The sequence below is a fragment of the Leptodactylus fuscus genome, chromosome 8 (assembly GCF_031893055.1).
Source record: "Leptodactylus fuscus isolate aLepFus1 chromosome 8, aLepFus1.hap2, whole genome shotgun sequence".
Lineage (NCBI taxonomy): Eukaryota > Metazoa > Chordata > Amphibia > Anura > Leptodactylidae > Leptodactylus > Leptodactylus fuscus.
The window spans coordinates 3377893-3404237 of NC_134272.1; the positions used below are offsets into that span (position 1 = coordinate 3377893).

General features: G+C 49.1%; 2 protein-coding genes across 3 annotated transcripts in view; both read right to left on the reverse strand.

Annotated features, from left to right (window-relative positions):
- Positions 1-1627: 1627 nt before the first annotated feature.
- Positions 1628-18416, reverse strand: PDILT (protein disulfide isomerase like, testis expressed). The gene is made up of 11 exons (XM_075285698.1): positions 18209-18416; positions 16738-16944; positions 15683-15816; positions 13694-13831; positions 13088-13198; positions 12888-13013; positions 11167-11364; positions 6086-6206; positions 3043-3224; positions 2446-2532; positions 1628-1722 (listed from the first exon to the last, which is right to left on the reverse strand). The coding sequence occupies exons 1-11, from the start codon at positions 18405-18407 to the stop codon at positions 1657-1659; spliced, it is 1569 nt and encodes a 522-aa protein (XP_075141799.1). The 5' UTR covers positions 18408-18416; the 3' UTR covers positions 1628-1656.
- A 4762-nt stretch (positions 18417-23178) lies between these two features.
- BAIAP2L1 (BAR/IMD domain containing adaptor protein 2 like 1) overlaps positions 23179-26345 on the reverse strand; it is a 51349-nt gene continuing 48182 nt past the window's right edge. For both annotated transcript variants that reach the window (XM_075286005.1, XM_075286004.1), the window contains exons 13-14: positions 25544-25584; positions 23179-24016 (exon numbers count right to left, since the gene is read on the reverse strand). In XM_075286005.1, coding sequence (XP_075142106.1) covers positions 23941-24016; positions 25544-25584 — 117 coding nt within the window. In that variant the 3' untranslated portion in view covers positions 23179-23940. The remainder of the gene's footprint in view (positions 24017-25543; positions 25585-26345) is intronic.

The window sequence follows — 26345 nt, forward strand, 5'->3', positions numbered from 1 at the left end:
CGGCACATGCCGAAGTGGCAGAATTATTGGACTGGATTGTAATATTACAGGCGGACGGGGGTCGGCAATGGAGAAAGAGAATCTCTGGCTGCAGGAATTATAGAGAATAGACCAACGCTCCAGTAACTACATGCACTCCCAGCCCTTTCTGCAGGGTATTCCAAGGGGTGTCCCTACCGCCATAGCAGCCATATATGTGATGGGAGAAGCAGTGATGTCACTACCGCCATAGCAGCCATATATGTGATGGGAGAAGGAGTGGTGTCACTACCGCCATAGCAGCCATATATGTGATGGGAGAAGCAGTGACGTCACTACCGCCATAGCAGCCGTGTATGTGATGGGAGAAGCAGTGACGTCACTACCGCCATAGCAGCCGTATATGTGATGGGAGAAGCAGTGACGTCACTACCGCCATAGCAGCCGTGTATGTGATGGGAGAAGCAGTGACGTCACTACCGCCATAGCAGCCGTGTATGTGATGGGAGAAGCAGTGACGTCACTACCGCCATAGCAGCCGTGTATGTGATGGGAGAAGCAGTGACGTCACTACCGCCATAGCAGCCGTGTATGTGATGGGAGAAGCAGTGACGTCACTACCGCCATAGCAGCCGTGTATGTGATGGGAGAAGCAGTGACGTCACTACCGCCATAGCAGCCGTGTATGTGATGGGAGAAGCAGTGACGTCACTACCGCCATAGCAGCCGTGTATGTGATGGGAGAAGCAGTGACGTCACTACCGCCATAGCAGCCGTGTATGTGATGGGAGAAGCAGTGACGTCACTACCGCCATAGCAGCCGTGTATGTGATGGGAGAAGCAGTGACGTCACTACCGCCATAGCAGCCGTGTATGTGATGGGAGAAGCAGTGACGTCACTACCGCCATAGCAGCCGTATATGTGATGGGAGAAGCAGTGACGTCACTACCGCCATAGCAGCCGTATATGTGATGGGAGAAGCAGTGACGTCACTACCGCCATAGCAGCCGTATATGTGATGGGAGAAGCAGTGACGTCACTACCGCCATAGCAGCCGTATATGTGATGGGAGAAGCAGTGATGTCACTACCACCATAGCAGCCATATATGTGATGGGAGAAGCAGTGATGTGTAACTACTGCCATAATGGGGGGCACCATCATGGATTGGCACTTGTTTACATTGGACACCACTGTCCCTGTGATATCTAAGATACTGCGCTATATTGCCCTGTAAGAGTTGAAGCCACTATAATACACTATTAGAGTTCTTGTCTTTCCATATATACAGATCCCATTATTTGTTCCATGTGCTCGGCCCCACATGGAGTATACAGTCAGTAATATCAGGTGCTCTTCGGTGCTCATGGTCCTAATCCTGGTGGTCCAGGGCAGGGAAATCTACTGTACATTTACCTAAATCTCCTGTGATATGGAAGCAAACTGGAGGACTGGAGCCCATATGGGGACTGAGCGACCCCCTGACGGGCCGGTACAAGGTTATTCCGTATCCTTGGGTTAGATATAGTATATACTGGAAAGGAAACCTGCGCTGGAGACTTGTAATAACTTGTACATAACATACAGACAATAGATCAGGAGCTTTGGTTGTCGGACAAGCCATTTATTAATATATAAAGTAGCGCAGAGTTGTCAGGGTCCGGGAGGTGTCAGCGCTTACAGTTCTTCCTTCGCTTTGTGTTCATCGCTTTCATTTGAAGATTCTCCTGATGAAGATGATTCCTTAAAAGAACAGAAGGATAAAGGTGACAATTGTCAATGTCCGTGAATGTGACGCAGCCGATGACACCAAACGCAATTAGGACAAGAATTGTCGCAACTGCTTCTAAAAAGTTGCAATTTTTTTACACCACAAAAGTAACGTCAGGGCTCAGCAACCTGCCCAATATTTATCATACAATCATACATACAATACATACATACATACAATCATGACATACAATCTCCATGCAGATTTTGCCCTGGATTCGTACCCAGGTCCGCTGCGCTGTGAACCCTCAAGGTTTATGAATAAACAAAAAAATGAAAAAAGAGAGAGAACGTCGCCCGTCTAGGGTAACATGGCCAGGACCTATAGAAGGACATAGGTGACAATAGGAATTGCTGAGCTCGCGGTGTCCACACAACTCAATACCAGAACTTGTAGAGTAACAGGTCGAGTATCCCATAATCCAAATAACACAACACAATACGTATCGCCCCTTCTGCCGCCTCTTCCATCGCCCCCTCTGCCCTCTCTGGCGCCTTTTTGTAGCCCTGGTGCGCAAGGAATGAGGAAGCGTGAATTCCCACCGCAGGACTCGAGAAGAACTTGATCCTTTTATTCCTATGATGCAATAACTAAGTAAAAGGATCGAGTTCTCCACAAGCCCTACAAGGTCTCACGTACCGGGGCCACAAAAAGGAGAAGTTTCTATTGTGTAAATCTGCAAATTAATATTTTACCTTTTCTTCTTTAGTTAAAGATCTCAGTTGATCTTCCAAGAATTCTGTAAAAGCTTCGATAGTTTTCTCTCCTGTATAGCGAACAGACTGTCGGAGGACAAAGACGCAGTTACCAATAACCCGTATAAAAGAACAACGTACATGGACATACATGGACACGATAAGGGGTGTGAAGCTGGCGGGGGAGGAGTTGGCGCGGGATATGCCAAGAAGTTATGTCTACCATAATGGACACGATAGGGGTGAAGCTGGCGGGGGAGGGGTGGGCGCGGGCTCAGGGTGCGGCATATGCCAAGAAGATATGATGTCTACGATAATGGACACGATAGGGGTGAAGCTGGCGGGGGAGGGGTGGGTGAGGGCCCAGGGTGCGGGATATGCCATGAAGTTATAATGTCTAGGCCCAGACATCTAGATACAGGACTAGGAATAGTAAACGGGGGGAGACCTCTGGTTACGACTCTCGATATCTGATCTATATTAGTAGATGAAGAACATGGAGCGCTAACAATAAACCTCCTCCAATAATTTGTTGGCGCTGCAGTAGGTTACACACGTGACGTGTCGGGCTGTATCTTGTGGTGAGGGAAGGGTTACCTGGTTATCGGATCTGGCAGGGAAGAAGCGGAAATAAGGATAGCGATCCAACACCAAGAGCTGGATGTCGTTGGCCGTGCAGTCTATCTTGGCAATTGTCACGTCGGTCTTATTTACGTATCTTTTCCCCAATTCTTCCCACACAGGAAAAAGTTCTTTGCATTTTTTGGACCAAGGAGCATCTGTAGAAATAGACTTTGTATTAGTGACCCAGTCTCTGGTTACCCCAGTCTTGTCGTCTCGGTCTCCGGTTACCCCAGTCTTGTCGTCTCGGTCTCCGGTTACCCCAGTCTTGTCGTCTCGGTCTCCGGTTACCCCAGTCTTGTCGTCTCGGTCTCCGGTTACCCCAGTCTTGTCGTCTCGGTCTCCGGTTACCCCAGTCTTGTCGTCTCGGTCTCCGGTTACCCCAGTCTTGTCGTCTCGGCCTCCGGTTACCCCAGTCTTGTCGTCTCGGTCTCCGGTTACCCCAGTCTTGTCTCTGTCTCCGGTTACCCCAGTCTTGTCGTCTCGGTCTCCGGTTACCCCAGTCTTGTCGTCTCGGTCTCTGGTTACCCCAGTCTTGTCATCTCGGTCTCCGGTTACCCCAGTCTTGTCGTCTCGGTCTCCGGTTACCCCAGTCTTGTCGTCTCGGTCTCCGGTTACCCCAGTCTTGTTGTCTCGGTCTCCAATTACCCCAGTCTTGCTGTCTCGGCCTTCGGTTACCCCAGTCTTGCTGTCTCGGCCTTCGGTTACCCTAGTCTTGCTGTCTCGGCCTTCGGTTACCCCAGTCTTGTTGTCTCGGCCTCCGGTTACCCCAGTCTTGTCGTCTCGGTCTCCGGTTACCCCAGTCTTGTCTCTGTCTCCGGTTACCCCAGTCTTGTTGTCTCGGTCTCCGGTTACCCCAGTCTTGTTGTCTCGGTCTCCGGTTACCCCAGTCTTGTCTCGGTCTCCGATTACCCCAGTCTTGTCGTCTCGGTCTCCGGTTACCCCAGTCTTGTCGTCTCGGTCTCCGGTTACCCCAGTCTTGTCGTCTCGGTCTCCGGTTACCCCAGTCTTGTCGTCTCGGTCTCCGGTTACCCCAGTCTTGTCGTCTCGGTCTCCGGTTACCCCAGTCTTGTCGTCTCGGTCTCCGGTTACCCCAGTCTTGTCGTCTCGGTCTCCGGTTACCCCAGTCTTGTCGTCTCGGCCTCCGGTTACCCCAGTCTTGTCGTCTCGGTCTCCGGTTACCCCAGTCTTGTCTCTGTCTCCGGTTACCCCAGTCTTGTCGTCTCGGTCTCCGGTTACCCCAGTCTTGTCGTCTCGGTCTCTGGTTACCCCAGTCTTGTCATCTCGGTCTCCGGTTACCCCAGTCGTCGTCTCGGTCTCCGGTTACCCCAGTCTTGTCGTCTCGGTCTCCGGTTACCCCAGTCTTGTTGTCTCGGTCTCCGGTTACCCCAGTCTTGTCTCTGTCTCCGGTTACCCCAGTCTTGTCGTCTCTGTCTCCGGTTACCCCAGTCTTGTCGTCTCGGTCTCCGGTTACCCCAGTCTTGTTGTCTCGGTCTCCAATTACCCCAGTCTTGCTGTCTCGGCCTTCGGTTACCCTAGTCTTGCTGTCTCGGCCTTCGGTTACCCCAGTCTTGTTGTCTCGGCCTCCGGTTACCCCAGTCTTGTCGTCTCGGTCTCCGGTTACCCCAGTCTTGTTGTCTCGGTCTCCAATTACCCCAGTCTTGCTGTCTCGGCCTTCGGTTACCCTAGTCTTGCTGTCTCGGCCTTCGGTTACCCCAGTCTTGTTGTCTCGGCCTCCGGTTACCCCAGTCTTGTCGTCTCGGTCTCCGGTTACCCCAGTCTTGTCTCTGTCTCCGGTTACCCCAGTCTTGTTGTCTCGGTCTCCGGTTACCCCAGTCTTGTTGTCTCGGTCTCCGGTTACCCCAGTCTTGTCTCGGTCTCCGATTACCCCAGTCTTGTCGTCTCGGTCTCCGGTTACCCCAGTCTTGTCGTCTCGGTCTCCGGTTACCCCAGTCTTGTCGTCTCGGTCTCCGGTTACCCCAGTCTTGTTGTCTCGGTCTCCAATTACCCCAGTCTTGCTGTCTCGGCCTTCGGTTACCCCAGTCTTGTTGTCTCGGCCTCCGGTTACCCCAGTCTTGTTGTCTCGGTCTCCGGTTACCCCAGTCTTGTTTTCTCGACCTCCGGTTACCCCAGTCTTGTTTTCTCGGTCTCCGGTTACCCCAGTCTTGTTGTCTCGGTCTCCGGTTACCCCAGTCTTGTTGTCTCGGTCTCCGGTTACCCCAGTCTTGTTGTCTCGGTCTCCGGTTACCCCAGTCTTGTCGTCTCGGTCTCCGATTACCCCAGTCTTGTCGTCTCGGTCTCCGGTTACCCCAGTCTTGTTGTCTCGGTCTCCGGTTACCCCAGTCTTGTTGTCTCGGTCTCCGGTTACCCCAGTCTTGTCTCGGTCTCCGATTACCCCAGTCTTGTCGTCTCGGTCTCCGGTTACCCCAGTCTTGTCGTCTCTGTCTCCGGTTAACCCACTCTTGTCCTCTCGGTCTCCGGTTACCCCAGTCTTGTCGTCTCGGTCTCCGGTTAACCCACTCTTGTCCTCTCGGTCTCCGGTTACCCCAGTCTTGTTGTCTCTGTCTCCGGTTACCCCAGTCTTGTTGTCTCAGTCTCGGTATTTACTGTAGTCCACAATTCCATGTATTATTGGGGTTGTTCACCTTTGAACCCACTTAAAGTCTCCAGGTCAGGAAACCCCAATGGTATCTACATCTCAACATGGTGTGTTTATCCAAATCTGTTTGGCCGTTCCAAAGATATCGGCTCTTTATATGTTTCTTCCAATTACTAGACAAGTGGGCGGTAACATTGTGATTTCTCCAGGGATCAGGGTCTCTGTGTGTTGTATGTGGCACAGTGTTACCGCCCACTTGGCTACCAAACCCTCATTTACATGAACACTAAAGGGCTTATACCTTGGAATGGAATTTTTGGGATTTTTCTGCGCTTTCTGGTTCTGATGTCTCGCCGATAAAGTGTCGCCTTCTGTGGATAAACCCCCCACTCGGTTACTCCAGGGATCGGTTATACTTACAGAACATCACAAATGCATTGCTGGATTTATTAAATGCGACTTTATTAAAGTTTCTCCCAACCAGCACCTTCACCGGGTGTTTGTCCCAGTCCTTGGGGACGTCCTCGCTGTCCCTTTGGGGCTGAATGTAGAAATAAAATTGTAAATGAGCTTCAATGATCAAACATAAAAAACCTTCGCTACAGTACGATCCGATATAATGTCATGTAAAGAGAACTGGGACATGTCTACAGTGATATCGCGTCCCAGGATAGTGCAGCAATAGTACTGCTATACTGTTATACTGCTATACCGCTGCTATACTGTTATTATACTGCTGCTATACTGTTATACTGCTGTACTGCTGTTATACTGTTATTATACTGCTATACTGTTATTATACTGCTATACCGCTGCTATACTGTTATTATACTGCTGCTATACTGCTATAGTGCTGCTATACTGTTATTATACCGCTGCTATACTGTTATTATACTGCCGTTATACTGTTGTACTGCTGCTATACTGCTATTATACTGTTATTATACTGCTGTTATACTGCTATACCGCTGCCATACTATTATTATACTGCTATACCACTGCTATACTGCTGTTATACTACTATTATACTGCTGTTATACTCAGTGGCGTAACTAGGAATGGCGGGGCCCCGTGGCGAACTTTTGACATGGGGCCCCCCCGACACCGAAGATCTCGACCGAGTCCCTCCTACGCATTCCTGCGCGCTCTATTATGTCCCATAGTGGCCCCTGCACACAGTATTATGTCCCATAGTGGCCCCTGCACACAGTATTATGTCCCTTAGTGGCCCCTGCACACAGTATTATGTCCCATAGTGGCCCCTGCACACAGTATTATGTCCCATAGTGGCCCCTGCACACAGTATTATGTCCCATAGTGGCCCCTGCACACAGTATTATGTCCCATAGTGGCCCCTGCACACAGTATTATGTCCCATAGTGGCCCCTGCACACAGTATTATACCCCATAGTGGCCCCTGTACACAGTATTATGTCCCATAGTGGCCCCTGCACACAGTATTATGTATCATAGTGGCCCCTGCACACAGTATTATGTCCCATAGTGGCCCCTGCACACAGTATTATGTCCCATAGTGGCCCCTGCACACAGTATTATACCCCATAGTGGCCCCTGCACACAGTATTATGCCCCATAGTGGACCCTGCACACAGTATTATGTCCCATAGTGGCCCCTGCACACAGTATTATGTCCCATAGTGGCCCCTGCACACAGTATTATCCCCCATAGTGGCCCCTGCACACAGTATTATGTCCCATAGTGGCCCCTGCACACAGTATTATGTCCCATAGTGGCCCCTGCACACAGTATTATGTCCCATAGTGGCCCCTGCACACAGTATTATGTCCCATAGTGGCCCCTGCACACAGTATTATGTCCCTTAGTGGCCCCTGCACACAGTATTATGTCCCATAGTGGCCCCTGCACACAGTATTATGTCCCATAGTGGCCCCTGCACACAGTATTATGTCCCATAGTGGCCCCTGCACACAGTATTATGTCCCATAGTGGCCCCTGCACACAGTATTATGTCCCTTAGTGGCCCCTGCACACAGTATTATGTCCCATAGTGGCCCCTGCACACAGTATTATGTCCCATAGTGGCCCCTGCACACAGTATTATGTCCCATAGTGGCCCCCTGCACACAGTATTATACCCAATAGTGGCTCCCTGCACACAGTATTATCCCCCATAGTGGCCCCTGCACACAGTATTATGTCCCATAATGGCCCCTGTACACAGTATTATGCCCCATAGTGGCCCCTGCACACAGTATTATGTCCCTTAGTGGCCCCTGCACACAGTATTATGTCCCATAGTGGCCCCTGCACACAGTATTATACCCAATAGTGGCCCCTGCACACAGTATTATGTCCCATAGTGGCCCCTGCACACAGTATTATACCCCATAGTGGCCCCTGCACACAGTATTATGTCCCATAGTGGCCCCTGCACACAGTATTATGTCCCTTAGTGGCCCCTGCACACAGTATTATGTCCCATAGTGGCCCCTGCACACAGTATTATGTCCCTTAGTGGCCCCTGCACACAGTATTATGTCCCATAGTGGCCCCTGCACACAGTATTATACCCAATAGTGGCCCCTGCACACAGTATTATACCCAATAGTGGCCCCTGCACACAGTATTATGTCCCATAGTGGCTCCTGCACACAGTATTATACCCAATAGTGGCCCCTGCACACAGTATTATGTCCCATAGTGGCCCCTGCACACAGTATTATACCCCATAGTGGCCCCTGCACACAGTATTATGTCCCATAGTGGCCCCTGCACACAGTATTATGTCCCTTAGTGGCCCCTGCACACAGTATTATGTCCCATAGTGGCCCCTGCACACAGTATTATGTCCCTTAGTGGCCCCTGCACACAGTATTATGTCCCATAGTGGCCCCTGCACACAGTATTATACCCAATAGTGGCCCCTGCACACAGTATTATACCCAATAGTGGCCCCTGCACACAGTATTATGTCCCAATAGTGGCTCCCTGCACACAGTATTATCCCCCATAGTGGCCCCTGCACACAGTATTATGTCCCATAGTGGCCCCTGTACACAGTATTATCCCCCATAGTGGCCCCTACACACAGTATTATGTCCCATAGTGGCCCCTGCACACAGTATTATGTCCCATAGTGGCCCCTGCACACAGTATTATGCCCCATAGTGGCCCCTGCACACAGTATTATGTCCCTTAGTGGCCCCTGCACACAGTATTATACCCAATAGTGGCCCCTGCACACAGTATTATGTCCCATAGTGGCCCCTGCACACAGTATTATACCCAATAGTGGCCCCTGCACACAGTATTATCCCCCATAGTGGCCCCTGCACACAGTATTATGTCCCATAGTGGCCCCTGCACACAGTATTATGCCCCATAGTGGACCCTGCACACAGTATTATGCCCCATAGTGGACCCTGCACACAGTATTATGTCCCATAGTGGCCCCTGTACACAGTATTATGTCCCTTAGTGGCCCCTGCACACAGTATTATGTCCCATAGTGGCTCCTGCACACAGTATTATACCCCATAGTGGCCCCTGCACACAGTATTATACCCAATAGTGGCCCCTGCACACAGTATTATGTCCCATAGTGGCTCCTGCACACAGTATTATACCCAATAGTGGCCCCCTGCACACAGTATTATGTCCCTTAGTGGCCCCTGTACACAGTATTATGTCCCTTAGTGGCCCCTGCACACAGTATTATACCCAATAGTGGCCCCTGCACACAGTATTATGTCCCTTAGTGGCCCCTGCACACAGTATTATATCCCATAGTGGCCCCTGCACACAGTATTATGTCCCATAGTGGCCCCTGCACACAGTATTATGTCCCTTAGTGGCCCCTGCACACAGTATTATCCCCCATAGTGGCCCCTGCACACAGTATTATGTCCCATAGTGGCCCCTGCACACAGTATTATGTCCCATAGTGGCCCCTGCACACAGTATTATGTCCCTTAGAGGCCCCTGCACACAGTATTATGTCCCTTAGTGGCCCCTGCACACAGTATTATATCCCATAGTGGCCCCTGCACACAGTATTATGTCCCATAGTGGCCCCTGCACACAGTATTATGTCCCTTAGTGGCCCCTGCACACAGTATTATACCCAATAGTGGCCCCTGCACACAGTATTATGTCCCTTAGTGGTCCCTGCACACAGTATTATACCCAATAGTGGCCCCTGCACACAGTATTATGTCCCTTAGTGGCCCCTGCACACAGTATTATACCCAATAGTGGCCCCTGCACACAGTATTATGTCCCTTAGTGGCCCCTACAGGACTAAATACTGTCACCGCTGACCGCTATACCAGGACAAATTGTGGATAAAAAAAAATCTGGTCCTGTGCATTACAATTTAGTAACTCCATGTGCCTCATAGTAATAGCAGTTAACCCCATCATCTCCCTCACATTAACCCCTGTCTGCCTCACCATAAGAGTTACTGATATGTGAGAGACATGGAGGTAATAAAGTATCTTCATTACTATTACCCCCATATGTCTCACATATCAGTAACTCTTATGGTGAGGCAAACAGGGGTTAATGTGAGGGAGATGATGTCCTCTGCCCTCCTCTCATTGGTGGGCAGAGGACAGCAGAGAAAGGGAGGGGGGAGAGAGGGGGGGGGGGAACGTCCTGCAGCGCTGAGAGGAGCCAGAGCTGCAGCTCCTGTGTCTCAGCCATTGCTGCAGCTTCGGGGCCCCCTGTTGGTGGAAAGTATTCCACCAACAGGGGGCCCCGATCATTATACTCGGGGGTCCGAAAAGACCTCTGAGAATAATGATAGCAGCTGTCACCGGGCCCCTAATGTCCCGGGCCCTGTGGCAGCTGCTACCGCTGCTATGGTGGTAGTTACGCCACTGGTTATACTGCTATACCGCTGCTATACTGTTATTATACTGCTGCTATACTGTTATTATAGTACTGCTATACTGTTATTATACTGCTGCTATACTGTTATTATACTGCTGCTATACTGTTATTATAGTACTGCTATACTGTTATTATACCGCTGCTATACTGCTGCTATATTGCTGTTATAATGCTGTTCTACTGCTATACTACTATTATACTGCTATACTGTTATTATACTGCTGCTATACTGTTATTATACTGCTATACTGTTATCATACTGCTATACCGCTGCTATACTATTATTATACTGCTATACTGCTGTTCTACTGCTATACCGCTGCTATACTGTTGTTATACTACTATTATACTGCTATACTGTTATTATAGTACTGCTATACTGTTATTATACCGCTGTTATACTGCTATACCGCTGCTATACTGTTATACTGCTGTTCTACTGCTATACTGCTGTTATACTGCTATACTGTTATTATACTGCTGCTATACTGCTGTTCTGGTGTTGCGAGTTCCTGGACTGCGGCCGGTCCTTGGATTTTAGCTGTGATATAGGCCACACCTCTTCGGGGCCCTGTGATTGGCCACTAACTATAGCTAGGCTTATAATAAACCTTGTAGGCCTTACCTTGGCTTTTCCATCCAGATACCGCTGGCAGAAGCTCCTGACATTTACAGACGTGATGTCGTCCGCCGGCATCCTGTACCTGGTGTCACTTGTTATGTTCAGAATGCGAATTGCCGGTGTATCCACCTCCGTGATACGGAAATACTCGAAGAGCCGGCCATTACGGCTTTCATCAGTGTCGACCAATACAAAGACAATCTAGAGATGAATAAGAGTTACGTGGAGTTTGGCATCGTGGTGTTCGCGCTCCCGACCTACAGCAATGTGGCCGGGGGTTCACCAGGCCAATGTCTAATATTTGCTGACGCTTCCATTCATTTTCTATGCGAGTGCTGGAGATAACCCCGCCCTAGTGCGTCATTAACTTCCCCTAGTGGGACAAATTCTCTATAATATGCTAAAAATTATGGACCCGTCCAATAAAGAAGAAGCCGAACCTCAGTGATATCTATGAAGAGTCCAGGAGCCAGCTCCGCCTCTCTGACTCTCCTCCTCTCTGCCTCTCTAACTCTATTTGATTCTCCGCCCCTGACTCTCCTCCTCTCTAACTCTCCGCCTCTCGGACTCTCCTCTTCTCTGACTTCCCGCCTCTCTGACTCTCCTCCTCTCTGACTCTCCGCCTCTCTGACTCTCCGCCTCTCTGACTCTCCGCCTCTCTGACTCTCCGCCTCTCTGACTCTCCTCCTCTCTGACTCTCCTCTTCTCTGACTTCCCGCCTCTCTCACTCTCCGCCTCTCTCACTCTCCTCCTCGCTCACTCTCCTCCTCTCTCACTCTCCGCCTCTCTCACTCTCCGCCTCTCTCACTCTCCTCCTCTCTGACTCTCCTCCTCTCTGACTCTCCACCTCTCTGACTCTCCACCTCTCTGACTCTCCTCCTCTCTAACTCTATTTGATTCTCCGCCCCTGACTCTCCTCCTCTCTAACTCTCCTCCTCTCTGACTCTCCTCTTCTCTGACTTCCCGCCTCTCTGACTCTCCTCCTCTCTGACTCTCCGCCTCTCTCACTCTCCGCCTCTCTCACTCTTCTCCTCGCTCACTCTCCTCCTCTCTCACTCTCCGCCTCTCTCACTCTCCGCCTCTCTCACTCTCCTCCTCTCTGACTCTCCTCCTCTCTGACTCTCCACCTCTCTGACTCTCCACCTCTCTGACTCTCCACCTCTCTGACTCTCCTCCTCTCTAACTCTATTTGATTCTCCGCCCCTGACTCTCCTCCTCTCTAACTCTCCGCCTCTCTGACTCTCCTCTTCTCTGACTCTCCGCCTCTCGGACTCTCCTCCTCTCGGACTCTCCTCCTCTCGGACTCTCCTCCTCTCGGACTCTCCTCCTCTCGGACTCTCCGCCTCTCGGACTCTCCGCCTCTCGGACTCTCCGCCTCTCGGACTCTCCGCCTCTCGGACTCTCCTCCTCTCGGACTCTCCTCCTCTCGGACTCTCCGCCTCTCTGACTCTCCACCTCTCTGACTCTCCGCCTCTCTGACTCTCCACCTCTCTGACTCTCCACCTCTCTGACTCTCCGCCTCTCTGACTCTCCACCTCTCTGACTCTCCACCTCTCTGACTCTCCACCTCTCTGACTCTCCACCTCTCTGACTCTCCACCTCTCTGACTCTCCACCTCTCTGACTCTCCACCTCTCTGACTCTCCACCTCTCTGACTCTCCACCTCTCTGACTCTCCGCCTCTCCATACTGTTGTCATGTGCTTGTTTGGCGCACTGTACAAACCTTTCCTCTAAACTCCAGAGCCGCGGATTCGTAACCTTCGTACATCGCCCCAAACTGCTCTGATGTTTTGGATGCAAAGAGAAGGATGTGATTGTTGATGGGGACGTCGAATATCGTCACCGATGTCTGGAACATGGAAATAAAGACAAATAAATCCTCAATAAACATAATCTCAGATTGTTATAAATCTCCTGCCGCACCTCCAGGTTATACTCCGTCACCACCTCCATCACGTAAGTCCGGATTATTCGCACCAGATCCACTTTGTTCTCAATTTCTTCTTCTGATATCAAATAATGGACGGATTTATCCTGAAAAATCACCAAAACAGCATTAAATGTCTGCCAGTGCGCGGCGTGAAGATCCCGCCTTCAGGAATTACCCGCCTTCAGGAAGATCCCGCCTACAGGAAGATCCCGCCTGATTGTCTACTGTGGCCACAACCCCGACATACAGTGTGCTATTGAGATGGCGCCAGGATACGTCGGCACTTTAGGACTGTGGGGGTCCCATGTCTAGGACCCCCATGATCCCGAGGATGAAGGATCCTCAGCGCTGACTTGGTGCCACAGACCCCATTCACTGGAGCGGTGCAGGGATAGCCAGTGAGGGGTCACAGCACTGAATTGGCCCCTTCCTATTTTTAGGATTGGTGGGGAGGTCACGGGGTCGGACGTCACCTTTGCTCTCGATACTCTCGGCACTTCCATGACGGTAAGGATTATATGACGTCATAGACAAAGGGGATCTTATGGCCCACTGGGTGTATGGACAGGGATCAGGGATTATTTGGGGTCGTCTCTTACCCTTTTGTATACTGCCACCATATTCTGGGTTATCCCAACATGAAGCAGAACATCCTCAGCGGTTACAAGACCAAATGGGAACTCGGGGACGTCTCTCGCTGCTTCCGAGAAGTGTTCTGTAAGGCGACTGCCTGGATCCTGCACCAAAAAATAACCGCCATATTAGGAACAATACGTGTTATGGAATTATCTGCAGGGCAATGCCGACACCAAGCGCTGATCTGTGACTTATCAACGGCCCAAATAGGAAAACGCAATGCGGCAACAACAGTCAGTGGCAAAGGTTAGATGGACACAATCCTTATATCTATGGAGGGAGGATGTCTGTGGCTCAAGAGGTCTGAAGAAGATGGAGGATGTCTCACGGACTATTGACGAGATGTCTCACGGAGTGTTGGCGAGATGTCTCACGGAGTGTTGGTGAGATGTCTCACGGAGTGTTGGTGAGATGTCTCACGGAGTGTTGGTGAGATATCTCATGGAGTGTTGGTGAGATGTCTCAAGCTTTTCAGCCCCTGTACACATTAGACCTGTGGATTCTGGCAGGAGCAGTTGTCCATGTAATGTATATGGAAGCCCGAGCATTGAAAGCACCTGCATACTTGGCCGGGCCGAGCAGATATGTGTATACAGGACCTGGGAAGGATTTATTAAAGCTACAGGAGCGTCTTAAGACTACAGGTCCTGAATAACCAATGTGCACAGCTCATATACTGTATATATATATACACTCACCGGCCACTTTATTAGGTCCATCATGCTAGTAACGGGTTGGACCCCCTTTTGCCTTCAGAACTGCCTCAATTCTTCGTGGCATAGATTCAACAAGGTGCTGGAAGCATTCCTCAGAGATTTTGGTCCATATTGACATGATGGCATCACACAGTTGCAGTCGCAGATTTGTCGGCTGCACATCCATGATGCGAATCTCCCGTTCCACCACATCCCAAAGATGCTCCTCTATTGGATTGAGATCTGGTGACTGTGGAGGCCATTGGAGTACAGTGAACTCATTGTCATGTTCAAGAAACCAGTCTGAGATGATTCCAGCTTTATGACATGGCATTGCATTATCCTGCTGAAAGTAGCCATCAGATGTTGGGTACATTGTGGTCATAAAGGGATGGACATGGTCAGTAACAATACTCAGGTAGGCTTTGGCGTTGCAACGATGCTCAATTGGTACCAAGGGGCCCAAAGAGTGCCAAGAAAATATTCCCCACACCATGACACCACCACCACCAGCCTGAACCGTTACCGATACAAGGCAGGATGGATCCATGCTTTCATGTTGTTGACGCCAAATTCTGACCCTACCATCCGAATGTCGCAGCAGAAATCGAGACTCATCAGACCAGGTAACGTTTTTCCAATCTTCAATTGTCCAATTTCGATGAGCTTGTGCAAATTGTAGCCTCAGTTTCCTGTTCTTAGCTGAAAGGAGTGGCCCCCGGTGTGGTCTTCTGCTGCTGTAGCCCATCTGTAGCCTCAAAGTTGGACGTACTGTGCGGCGTTCAGAGATGCTCTTCTGGCTACCTTGGTTGTAACGGGTGGCTATTTGAGTCACTGTTGCCTTTCTATCAGCTCGAACCAGTCTGGCCATTCTCCTCTGACCTCTGGCATCAACAACGCATTTCCGCCCCCCACAGAACTGCCGCTCACTGGATGTTTTTTCTTTTTCGGACCATTCTCTGTAAACCCTAGAGATGGTTGTGCGTGAAAATCCCAGTAGATCAGCAGTTTCTGAAATACTCAGACCAGCCCTTCTGGCACCAACAACCATGCCACGTTCAAAGGCACTCAAATCACCTTTCTTCCCCATACTGATGCTCGGTTTGAACTGCAGGAGATTGTCTTGACCATGTCTACATGCCGAAATGCACTGAGTTGCCGCCATGTGATTGGCTGATTAGAAATTAAGTGTTAACGAGCAGTTGGACAGGTGTACCTAATAAAGTGGCCGGTGAGTGTATATATAATGTTCCTCACCTTCACAAATCCAACCACAGAGACTTTCTCTGACTGAATGAAGGTCTTGTAATGGTCCGTGGTGTTTATTATCATGGAACTGGGTCCCGTCCGTCTGTTTATCCAGGTCACAAAGGCCGAGGCTGTTCTAACACCTACAAGTGGAAGGAAAATCTAATAGAAAAGTGAAGTCTTAAAGCGAAGACAACGCTCCAGAACGGAATATGTGATGTGTCTTATAGAAGACTAAGGATTCCCTCTCTGCTCATCAGGACCGCACTACTCCGCATTACCTACAGACTCTTATCTCTAATATCACCTGTATCTAAGAAGTGTATGGAGAGGGAGGGAGGAGAGGGAGGGGAGGAGAAGAGAGGGAGGGGGGAGAGGGAGGAGGAGAGGGAGGGAAGAGAGGAGAAGAGAGGGAGGGGGGAGAGGGAGGAGGAGAGGGAGGGAAGAGAGGAGAAGAGAGGGAGGGGGGAGAGGGAGGAGAGGAGGAGGAGAGAGGGAGACTGGAGGTGGGAGAGGACGAGAGGGAGGAGGAGAGGAGGAGGAGGAGAGAGGGAGACTGGAGGTGGGAGAGGACGAGAGGGAGGAGGAGAGGAGGAGGAGGAGAGAGGGAGACTGGAGGTGGGAGAGGGAGGAGGAGAGGGAGGGAGGAGAAGAGGGAGGGAGGAGGAGAGGGAGGGGGGGGGGGAGAGGAGGCTGCAACTAGTAATTGATTCGCTGCCTCATTCTGTATTATCTCACTAGATGTAGTAGAGTCAATAGCGAGCTCACTATAGCAGAGCTGCAGTATATTTGTGTCTTTTCCAGCGGCTTCCTCTGTCCATAGATTTCTATGTATAGAATAGCTCAGCCTGATAAATGGAGCAGTAAGAATGTTTCTCTAATAAGATATAACAAAGTGTTTTATATTCACGTGTGCGATTTCAGTTCCAATAATTGGAGGTATCTGTACGGTGATACTAATGTATCTGCATATAGATATATATATATATATATATATGGTATGACCCAGAACTCCACAGCGCCCCCTCCCCCTGACCAGTATATAGCAGCAGTTTCTCTCCTACCTTTGCAGTCTGTCGGGTTCTTTCTATCGCCGTTGACAAACAGTTTAAACGTTGGATATTCCATTATATTAAATTCTTTCCCGAGATCCTTCTCCTGAGTGATGTCGACCTGACCAAACCTTACGTCGGCCGTTTCCTTCTTCAGGTGTTCTGCGGCGATGGAGAATTCTTCTTTCACTGTCTGGGAAGGCGCCGATAGGGCGACATCTAAAAGTAATAATGGTTAATACGGTGAGACATCTGTGACCCGGGGAGGAGGGACGCACAACATCTTAGGTAACCGGTATTGTAAGACGAGGGCTGAGAGCGGTGGAGGGAATATGGCTGATACTATATAACCGACCATACCGTATATAACTGGCAATACCGTATGTAACCGACCACACATATATAACCGACCATACCGTCTATAACCGACCATACTGTACATAACCGACCATACTGTCTATAACCGACCATACCATATGTAACCGACCATACCGTATATAACCGACCATACCGTAACATCCCTACATATGTCTACGAGTGATACTTTGCTTTCTATACTCACTTACTTGATAGAATGTGCCGGACTCTTCTTGTGAGGTCCTCAGACATCTCCTTCGTTGGTCCCATGAAACACGTGTAAGGACCAGACTCAGATTTCTATTCTTTATATACGTCGCCCCTCTCACTCTCTCGTCGTCCCATTTTCTGACCACCCTAGAGGTTCACTTACTTTTCCCGCTCACAGTAACGTGACATTGGACCGTTTTCTTCTACATAGGAATGACCGGGTCTAATATTCTGGATAAATTTCTTTGGCTCTTTATCTACTTTTAGGATTTGTGTGAAAATTTGGTTAAATCTAGAAAATTCTGAAGGTTTTCTCCACCTGCGAAGCCCCCAGTAAGTCCGCCATGTGCGTCCCCCGACCTAGACGGATTCACCAGTTACTGAGCAGTCGTGAGGTCAAGGACAGAGACGCAGAAAACATCAAAGTCTTCTCAGATTCTTATTTACTGAGCTCTTATCGCACAACTAGGTCATAAAACCAATATCATTGTATGATAAGCCGTATACGCCGCACGTGGAAGGATCTGATTTGTCCGGGACGTTATGAATGGATTCACGAGTCGCTCTGACACTGTAATATCTGTGACTTACACATTGCTCTACACGGTCTGACATTTAAAGGGATAGTCTGACAACCCCTGGAATTGAGTCTACCAACCTCCCATCTACACCATGTATACGCAGTTGTCGGGGTTGTCAGTGACATCGGGGACTAACCTGCTGCTGCTGAGCTGCTCATTATAGTCTATGGGGTCGGGGGGTTTCGGCAGGGTGCTGCTGCTTCTTGAGCGCATTAGGTTTCCGTTATTCAAGTCCCTGAGCGAACACAAAGATCGGAAAGCCAAGCACAGATGTGAACCCAACGTACGAGAAGTCTCCGGCGCTGACACATACAGAACTGTCCTTTGGTACTTACAGAATTTCACCAGTAAATACTTGTGTTCTTTCAGGGCCCGATTAAAGTTGGCTCCTGTGAGGACGAGGACGTTGCGATCCTCCTTGATTTTTGGGGCTTTGTGTTTCTTTGGTTTTGGTCCAATTCCTGATTTTTCTTCCTCGGCCGCCCCGAGAGCCATGATGGAGACCAGACATGTGGCGAGCAGCAGGACCTTCATGTCGTGCAGATTCTGGGAGGAGACGAAGAAGAAGGAGCCGGACGGAACGTCTGTTATATTTCACCAGCAGGACAAGTCGCAGCGTCACACGTCACAGTAAAGATTACAAGCTGCCAAATTTACTTAAGATACCGACTCGCTGCGAGAACTTGTAAGTGACTCACCTTATGGAGCCTTTTACACTGTAATACACCGGCTCTGGATATATATATTTACTTACACAGGACTGCTGCATCTCTTCTTTACTTACACAGGACTGCTGCGCCTTTTCTTTACTTACACAGGACTGCTGTCTCTTCTTTACTTACACAGGACTGCTCTCTTCTTTACTTACACAGGACTGCTGCTGCCTCTTCTTTACTTACATAGGACTGCTGCGCCTCTTCTTTACTTGCACAGGACTGCTGCGCCTCTTCTTTACTTATGCAGGACTGCTGCGTCTCTTCTTTACTTACACAGGACTGCTGCCACCTCTTCTTTACTTACACAGGACTGCTGAGTCTCTTCTTTACTTACACAGGACTGCTGTGTCTCTACTTACACAGGACTGCTGCGTCTCTTCTTTACTTACACAGGACTGCTGCATCTCTTCTTTACTTGCACAGGACTCCTGTGTCTATTCTTTACTTACATAGGACTGCTGCCACCTCTTCTTTACTTACACAGGACTGCTGCGCCTCTTCTTTACTTGCACAGGACTGCTGCATCTCTTCTTTACTTACATAGGACTGCAGCCACCTCTTCTTTACTTACACAGGACTGCTGCGCCTCTTCTTTACTTGCACAGGACTGCTGCATCTCTTCTTTACTTACATAGGACTGCTGCCACCTCTTCTTTACTTACACAGGACTGCTGCGCCTCTTCTTTACTTGCACAGGACTGCTGCATCTCTTCTTTACTTACATAGGACTGCTGCCACCTCTTCTTTACTTACACAGGACTGCTGCGCCTCTTCTTTACTTGCACAGGACTGCTGCATCTCTTCTTTACTTACATAGGACTGCAGCCACCTCTTCTTTACTTACACAGGACTGCTGCGCCTCTTCTTTACTTGCACAGGACTGCTGCATCTCTTCTTTACTTACATAGGACTGCTGCCACCTCTTCTTTACTTACACAGGACTGCTGCGCCTCTTCTTTACTTGCACAGGACTGCTGCATCTCTTCTTTACTTACATAGGACTGCTGCCACCTCTTCTTTACTTACACAGGACTGCTGCGCCTCTTCTTTACTTGCACAGGACTGCTGCATCTCTTCTTTACTTACATAGGACTGCTGCCACCTCTTCTTTACTTACACAGGACTGCTGCGCCTCTTCTTTACTTGCACAGGACTGCTGCATCTCTTCTTTACTTACATAGGACTGCTGCCACCTCTTCTTTACTTACACAGGACTGCTGCGCCTCTTCTTTACTTGCACAGGACTGCTGCATCTCTTCTTTACTTACATAGGACTGCTGCCACCTCTTCTTTACTTACACAGGACTGCTGCGCCTCTTCTTTACTTGCACAGGACTGCTGCATCTCTTCTTTACTTACACAGGACTGCTGCACCTCTTCTTTACTTACATAGGACTGCTGCGTCTCTTCTTTCCTTACACAGGACTGCTGCGTCTCTTCTTTACTTACACAGGACTGCTGCGTCTCTCCTTTACTTACACAGGACTGCTGTGCTCCATAGTTTATATTGCACCACCTACTTTTACATGGGGCCACTGTTAGATGTTTCTCCTCCTTACTATTCTGTGTAATCTTTAGTGACTTTAGATAATTGATGATTTCTTATGTAATTACTTGGGTAATTGATGATATCTGACTATATAGAAGTAGTTGCCACATTCAGGGGGGTCTATAGAATATAAAGGGGGGAGAATATATAATTTTAGAATTTATCTGTGGGGTCCCCTGGCTAGAATACAGGGGGTAAGTATATACTATAAAGGGGGGCAATGAATAATATGAAGACAGGAGGAGGTTTGCAGGGGGTGCATGTTGGTGGGTCCATAGTGCTCCATGAGGAGAAGGTATATAGAAAGTATCACATGCAGGATTTAGTAAGACTTACCTAAGGTATATTATATATGTGTGCGAGGCGATAATAGCGCCCGCGATATGTGCCCTATATAGGACGTTATAATGGATGCACAAACTGTATTACTAGAGAGCAGAGGGAGTGTGAACAGCGGAGCCCTGACTTATTAGGCACAGGACATGGTGGTAGGGGAGTCCTGTAGCCTAAAAGCTGGGGATCTATACAACTAGCCTACCCTTGTTAACCCATAACCTATTATGTAGGCAGAGCATGCAGCTGCTAGGGGGCCTGTAGGGAGAGGGGGCCTGTAGGGAGAGGGGGCCTGCGGGGAGAGGGGGTCTGCGGGGAGAGGGGGCCCGTAGGGAGAGGGGGTCTGCGGGGACCTGCGGGGAGAGGGGGCCTGTAGGGAGAGGGGGCCTGTACTGAGAGGGGGCCTGTACTGAGAGGGGGCCTGTAGGGAGAGGGGGCCTGTACTGAGAGGGGGTCTGTACTGAGAGGGGGCCTGGTGCTGATCTTCTGACACTAATTCCTGCAGACATCACTAGGGGGAGCCCAGTGTAATGAGACTTTTACATTGAGCTCTTTGTATGAAGTCCTATGCACTGAGCTCCCCCTACTGGCAGACAGTAAGTGTTACCACCCCGCAACACAGAGGAGATTCCCCAATGTATTTATAGTGGTTGTCTATGGAGGATTCAAGGCTGTGAGAAGTGGGAATTTGTCATTACTGTGTGCACTGCATGTACCTTCTATGGACTGATGTGTGACTTTGTATTTCAGAGACTGCCCCCATGTGCGTAACATACAGAATAACACACAGCGGCTAAGAAAAGAGCGCGCAAAGCTGGAAAACTGCAGCTGGTACTAAGGAGGACGTCTTGTGTAAGGTCTGGACAGAGACCTACAGAGAGGTGGTGGAGATTAACAGGGGGTATAAGGCTGGCCAAGAAGAGACGCAGCGCTGCAGGGAGGTGTGTGTGTATATATGTGTGTATATATATGTGTGTGTATGTATATATGTGTGCAATGTGTGTGTATGTATGTATACGGTATATGTATGTATGTGTGTGTATGTATATATATATGTATGTATATATGTATGTGTGTATGTATAGCGGATGAGATCAACAGACATCATATAGCGGAGGTGTGGACTCTCCCTTACCTACCAAATATCGGTTAGGATTAAAATTCTTGAAATTCATCCAAAAATAAATAAAAGACAAAAGTCATTTTTATACGAGAATATTTATTTTCTTACATTCGGGTATTTTCTGCTTTCAGTCAAAGAAACAGCAGATTCCTTTGCCGCGGTGCGATGTCTGTGCAGTATATATATATATATATATATCTCTTATATAAAGGCATTTACTGTTACCAGTAACAACAATCAAAATAACTTAACCAATTCATTGCCAAATATGGAAGCATTAAACACTGAGAAGATGAGGGTGTATACAAGGGTCTGCGAGCCGGGGCCCCCTGTGCACAGACCCCGGACAGAAGGGCCACAGGTCGCCGACAACGGTGTAAAGTAACAAAGTAACATTCGTGTATGCGGATACTTCTATATAGTGAGAACAGAGAAGATGGATACAGAGGAGGAATCACTCAGAAGACAATGAGATACAGCTGGACAGAACTTGCAGTATATATATATATACACACACGCACATATATGTATATATACACACACACACATATATGTATATATACACACGCAGTTGTCAGGACAAATGATTGACTCAAAGCTTCTTCCTCCATATAAACAATGTGAATGACTCTGGACAGGCAGGACACACGGACATTTTGGCCACCAGGTCCGCAGAGGTCACAGTAAGACGGACTGTCCTGCTCATACAGACTTGGTAGGATTGTCTGGTCCCCGGGGTCTTCACTTACATAAAGGGGGTCCCCGCTGACAATACCTGCTGAAAGCGATGGATAATTGTTGGCCCACACCAGAGAACCTCATAGGGGGGTTATTAGATGACGGCCTGCACCCGGCACACCAAGGTTGGGTTCATACATATGAATAACACGTCCCCCACACGTTCCTGCCGCCATGAGTGTAATGTTGCATAGATTTCTGCATCCGCCATCATCGTACAGTTTATGTCTCGCTATAACGGCTATAGAAGATTCTGTTTGCAGATAACGTGTGCGGTTCCTGAGTTCTGTGGTTATAACAGTCCAGTTGCATTCAGAGCTGCATTCAGAATTCTGCTCTGGAATCATTCAGCGTTGTCTCTACAGACGTCACTTTCAGGTCTGTTAACCCTTTCACTCCGCCCCCCCCCCCCCCCCCCCAAATTCAAGGTCCTTTACACAATGTAGATCCTTAAAGTCTAAGTAAACTTTTATATAGGTGAAAGGAACAAACCTCACCATAGAATAGAGTCTGTGTTCTGTATGTACAAGCAGATAAGATTCCAATGAAGTCTATGGAGAGGGAGGACAAGGCTGGATAGTAACTCCTGATGACCCAGCTATGTTGTGGTCTCTCTATAGTGCAGAGGTCCCCCCCCCCCCCATAGACGTATACTGTATAGATAGCTATTCTATATTCCAAGGTTTGTCTTCCCCTGCCCTATACATTTATTGATAAAGTTTACTTTTACAAGTATTGGGAGTCACTGGGAGAAGTTGCTGAAGTGTCGCCCCCCCGCTGTTAATGGCTGAAGCCCCCCACCCCCGCATACCCCCCACACATAATACTGAGAGCCCCCTACTCCTTTCTAGCACTTCACCCTATATGAAGCAGAGAGCCCTGAGCATTATCAATATGATGGGGGCGGGACAGGAAGTGGGCTGGAAACAACTTCAGCCAATGGCTGCAGAGCAGGAAGTGACATAAGACAGGCGTCAAATTTGACATCATCACCTGTATTTGGTATTGCACATGGCCTCAAGGGGCTGGAGCGTACAAGATGACCTGGAGGCTTGTAATTGAGACATCTTGTGGCCACAGCAGACGCCATGACAGCAGCGGCTTCACAGAACCAAACATGAGACCCTGAAGGAGCTTCCGTCTGACTGTCTGAGGCTAAGACGACACTTTATAGAACCAGAATCAATAGGACTAAGAAGAAGCCATTGCAAATACTGAAGGCAACTATTTGCAGCATGTCGGCTGTAGAGGTGAGAGCTGCACCCCAAGATGGGGGGGGAGGGGGGCGCTGCAATGCTCGGGTGACATAGACGTCCTCAAGGTGGTAATGCTGAAGAACATTTCTGCTCTTACTGACCGGAGACAGATCTTTGTACAATAACTTATTCCTGCTGAATAGAATTGGCAACCATGACAAGAGTCATCGATCCCGCATGGTGTTTCCGTGCGTCCGATCCTTTCGTGCAGACTTTGACTTTTTTGGATGTTTAAGCCCAAATCAGTTCAAAAATCAAAACAAAAAACAAAAAAGGAGAAAAAAAGAAATTATTTTACATAAGAGAAGATACAGAAAAAAAATAAATCAAAAATTAAATTAACGGATTGCGCTCATCGAATGATTGGAGCCGATCGGTCGTTTGTTACGGTGGGGCGGAGCTTGACGGTCGCAAAAGGGTTTTCTCCGCTGAAAGAGAAAATCAAGAAAAATGATATAAAGACCCGGACCAGATATACGGTATATATAGTGAAACTGGGCGCACACATGGGGGGGCATGACACTGCAGTAGTGATTGCCTGCATATAAGCGGTTCAGAGCCACCGCCAACCTGTGGGCCAGGGGGCCGGCACCACCCAGATACTATTAGCAGTCAGTGGGAATTAAAGGGATTTTCTGGCCCCAAATATTTCATATTGACGACCTACCTTCAGTGTGTGCTCTGTGGGGGTCCGACACCTGAACCCCACACAGATCAACCAGTCCATCTGCCCCCCCGACGGCAGGACCAGCAGTGGTCAGGGAGCAGCAGCTCAAGTAATAGGCAGAGAGAAGCCGCTCCCTGGCGCCACCTCTATACAGTGGACGGGACTGCAGCTCTGCTCCTATTACTATAACTAGATCCGAGTCATTGATAAGACTTCAGGAGACAGGGAGGGCCGATGTCAGACTGCAGGGGGCGCTACACACAGCCAGAAGTGTCACTCAGACTTTGTAAGAGCATTGCAATCCCTATATGACAAATAATTCTACCATTAAAATCACTTTTTTTTCTTCTCACTAACATGTAGGAATAGCCTTAAGAAAGTCTAATCGTCTCCTACCTTTAGATGTCTTCTCCGCACCGCTGTTCGGTCTAAATCCCGGTTTTCACCAGTATGCAAATGAGTTCTCTCGCAGCACTGGGGGCGGGCCTCAGCGCTCAAACAGCACTGGGTGCGTCCCCAATGCTGCGAGAGAACTCTCCAGCGCCGTCTCCACCCTCTTCAGGAACCGGCCTCTCTGCACCTCTTCTACCGTTCTGGGTTTCAATCTTCTAGGCCTTGGGCAGAGCTGACTGTGTATGCCCACAGGCCACAAGAAAATGGCCACATACTTACTGTGTAAGCGGCCATCTTCTAGTGACTAGCAGGCCTACAAGTTGCACTGCCTGCGCCGGAAGAAGATGTGTGAAGACCCCGTTCCTGAAGAAGATGGAGGCGGTGCTGGAGACTTCTCTCGCAGCATTGGGCCCGCCCCCAGTGCTGCGAGAGAACTCATTTGCATACCAACGAAAACTGGGATTTCTACTGAACAGTGGCGCAGAGAAGACATCTAAAGGGAGGAGAAGAAGAGACTTTCTTAAGGCTATTCCTATGTGAGATTTTAATGGTAGAATCCCTTTAAAATAAGTGTCACATGGCTGAGGGACTCCCGCTGATCAGCAGAAGGGGACTTGTGAATAGAGCACCAGGGGGCTTGTCTGTCAGTGATGCAGGTGCTGGGAATTCATTCACAAGGAGACTTCTGAGCCCGGTTCTCCTGATCACTGACGGTCCCATTGGCTGGATCCTCAGCTATCTGACATTGCTCCTCGATCCTTTCATGGGCCACAAGTAATGTAAACCTTCTACTACTCCCGTCTCACCTTCCCCCATTGCCCGGCATCGATAAACCTTCCCATCTACAGAGAGATCAAGCTGTGATATTGCCCAGGGAAATACCAGGAGGACCTACCTTAGGAACGGATGTCTCATTACTCCATTTGGTGTTGGTTTCTGTAAAGATGAAAAAAATTAGACAAAAGGTAAAATGAATTGTACAGGAGACGTCTGTCCTAGGGCCGGGGGTCCTAACCTCAGGGCTGTGACTTGCTGTACTCCGGTGTGGCCACTAGATGTCAGCAGCTCACCACCACTCCTGCCAACCAATCAGATCCTTGACAATCTGATCAGCGCGGGTCCATCTCAGTGCCCGGGACCTGCTTTCTACATTCGGGGTCATAAATGACAGGAATTTGGCTTTTCCGTGATTCACCCGCACCGCTGTGTTGTACAATGAACAATCTGCAGCTTCTCTTATCTAAGGCCAAAGGGGGATTTTGGGAACTGGTTTGTAAATCAAAGTACAAGCGAGACGATGGGTGACACGTGTGCGGCCGCCTGCGCTGTGCGGCTTGACTCAGGCCCAGCAGATTTGGACATCAATATTCCCCCACATCAGTGAGTAGTGGCTGTGACCGTTCTGGAACTTGTAGTTCTGCCAAAACTCTCTCGTCCTCCATTACAGCGGCGAATAAAGTCCAATGTGCGATCCTATTCTGTGTGGTCACCGACATCTATATGAGCTGAAGTACAGGAGCGCCCCCTATGGACTGAGGTGACTCTTTGGCCTCTACTAGTCCTATTACCATTAGTCCCAGCACGTCTTACGCGTCCCTTTAAGTATAATTCTCCATTAAATTGCTTGTTATACAAAGAGATTGATTTCCATCTTCAGTGGGTTCCTCTTCACCAGCCCTGCGTATCGGAGGTGTCCT

Bases quoted from the DNA above. Each gene is read 5' to 3' on its own strand.
- PDILT (XM_075285698.1), bottom strand. From the start codon at position 18,407: ATGAAGGTCCTGCTGCTCGCCACATGTCTGGTCTCCATCATGGCTCTC. The intron at 6,207-11,166 runs GTAAGGCCTACA...TTCTACATTCAG, and splicing joins ATCTGGATGGAAAAGCCAAG to CCCCAAAGGGACAGCGAGGA. The intron at 1,723-2,445 runs GTAAAATATTAA...TGTTCTTTTAAG, and splicing joins CTTTAACTAAAGAAGAAAAG to GAATCATCTTCATCAGGAGA.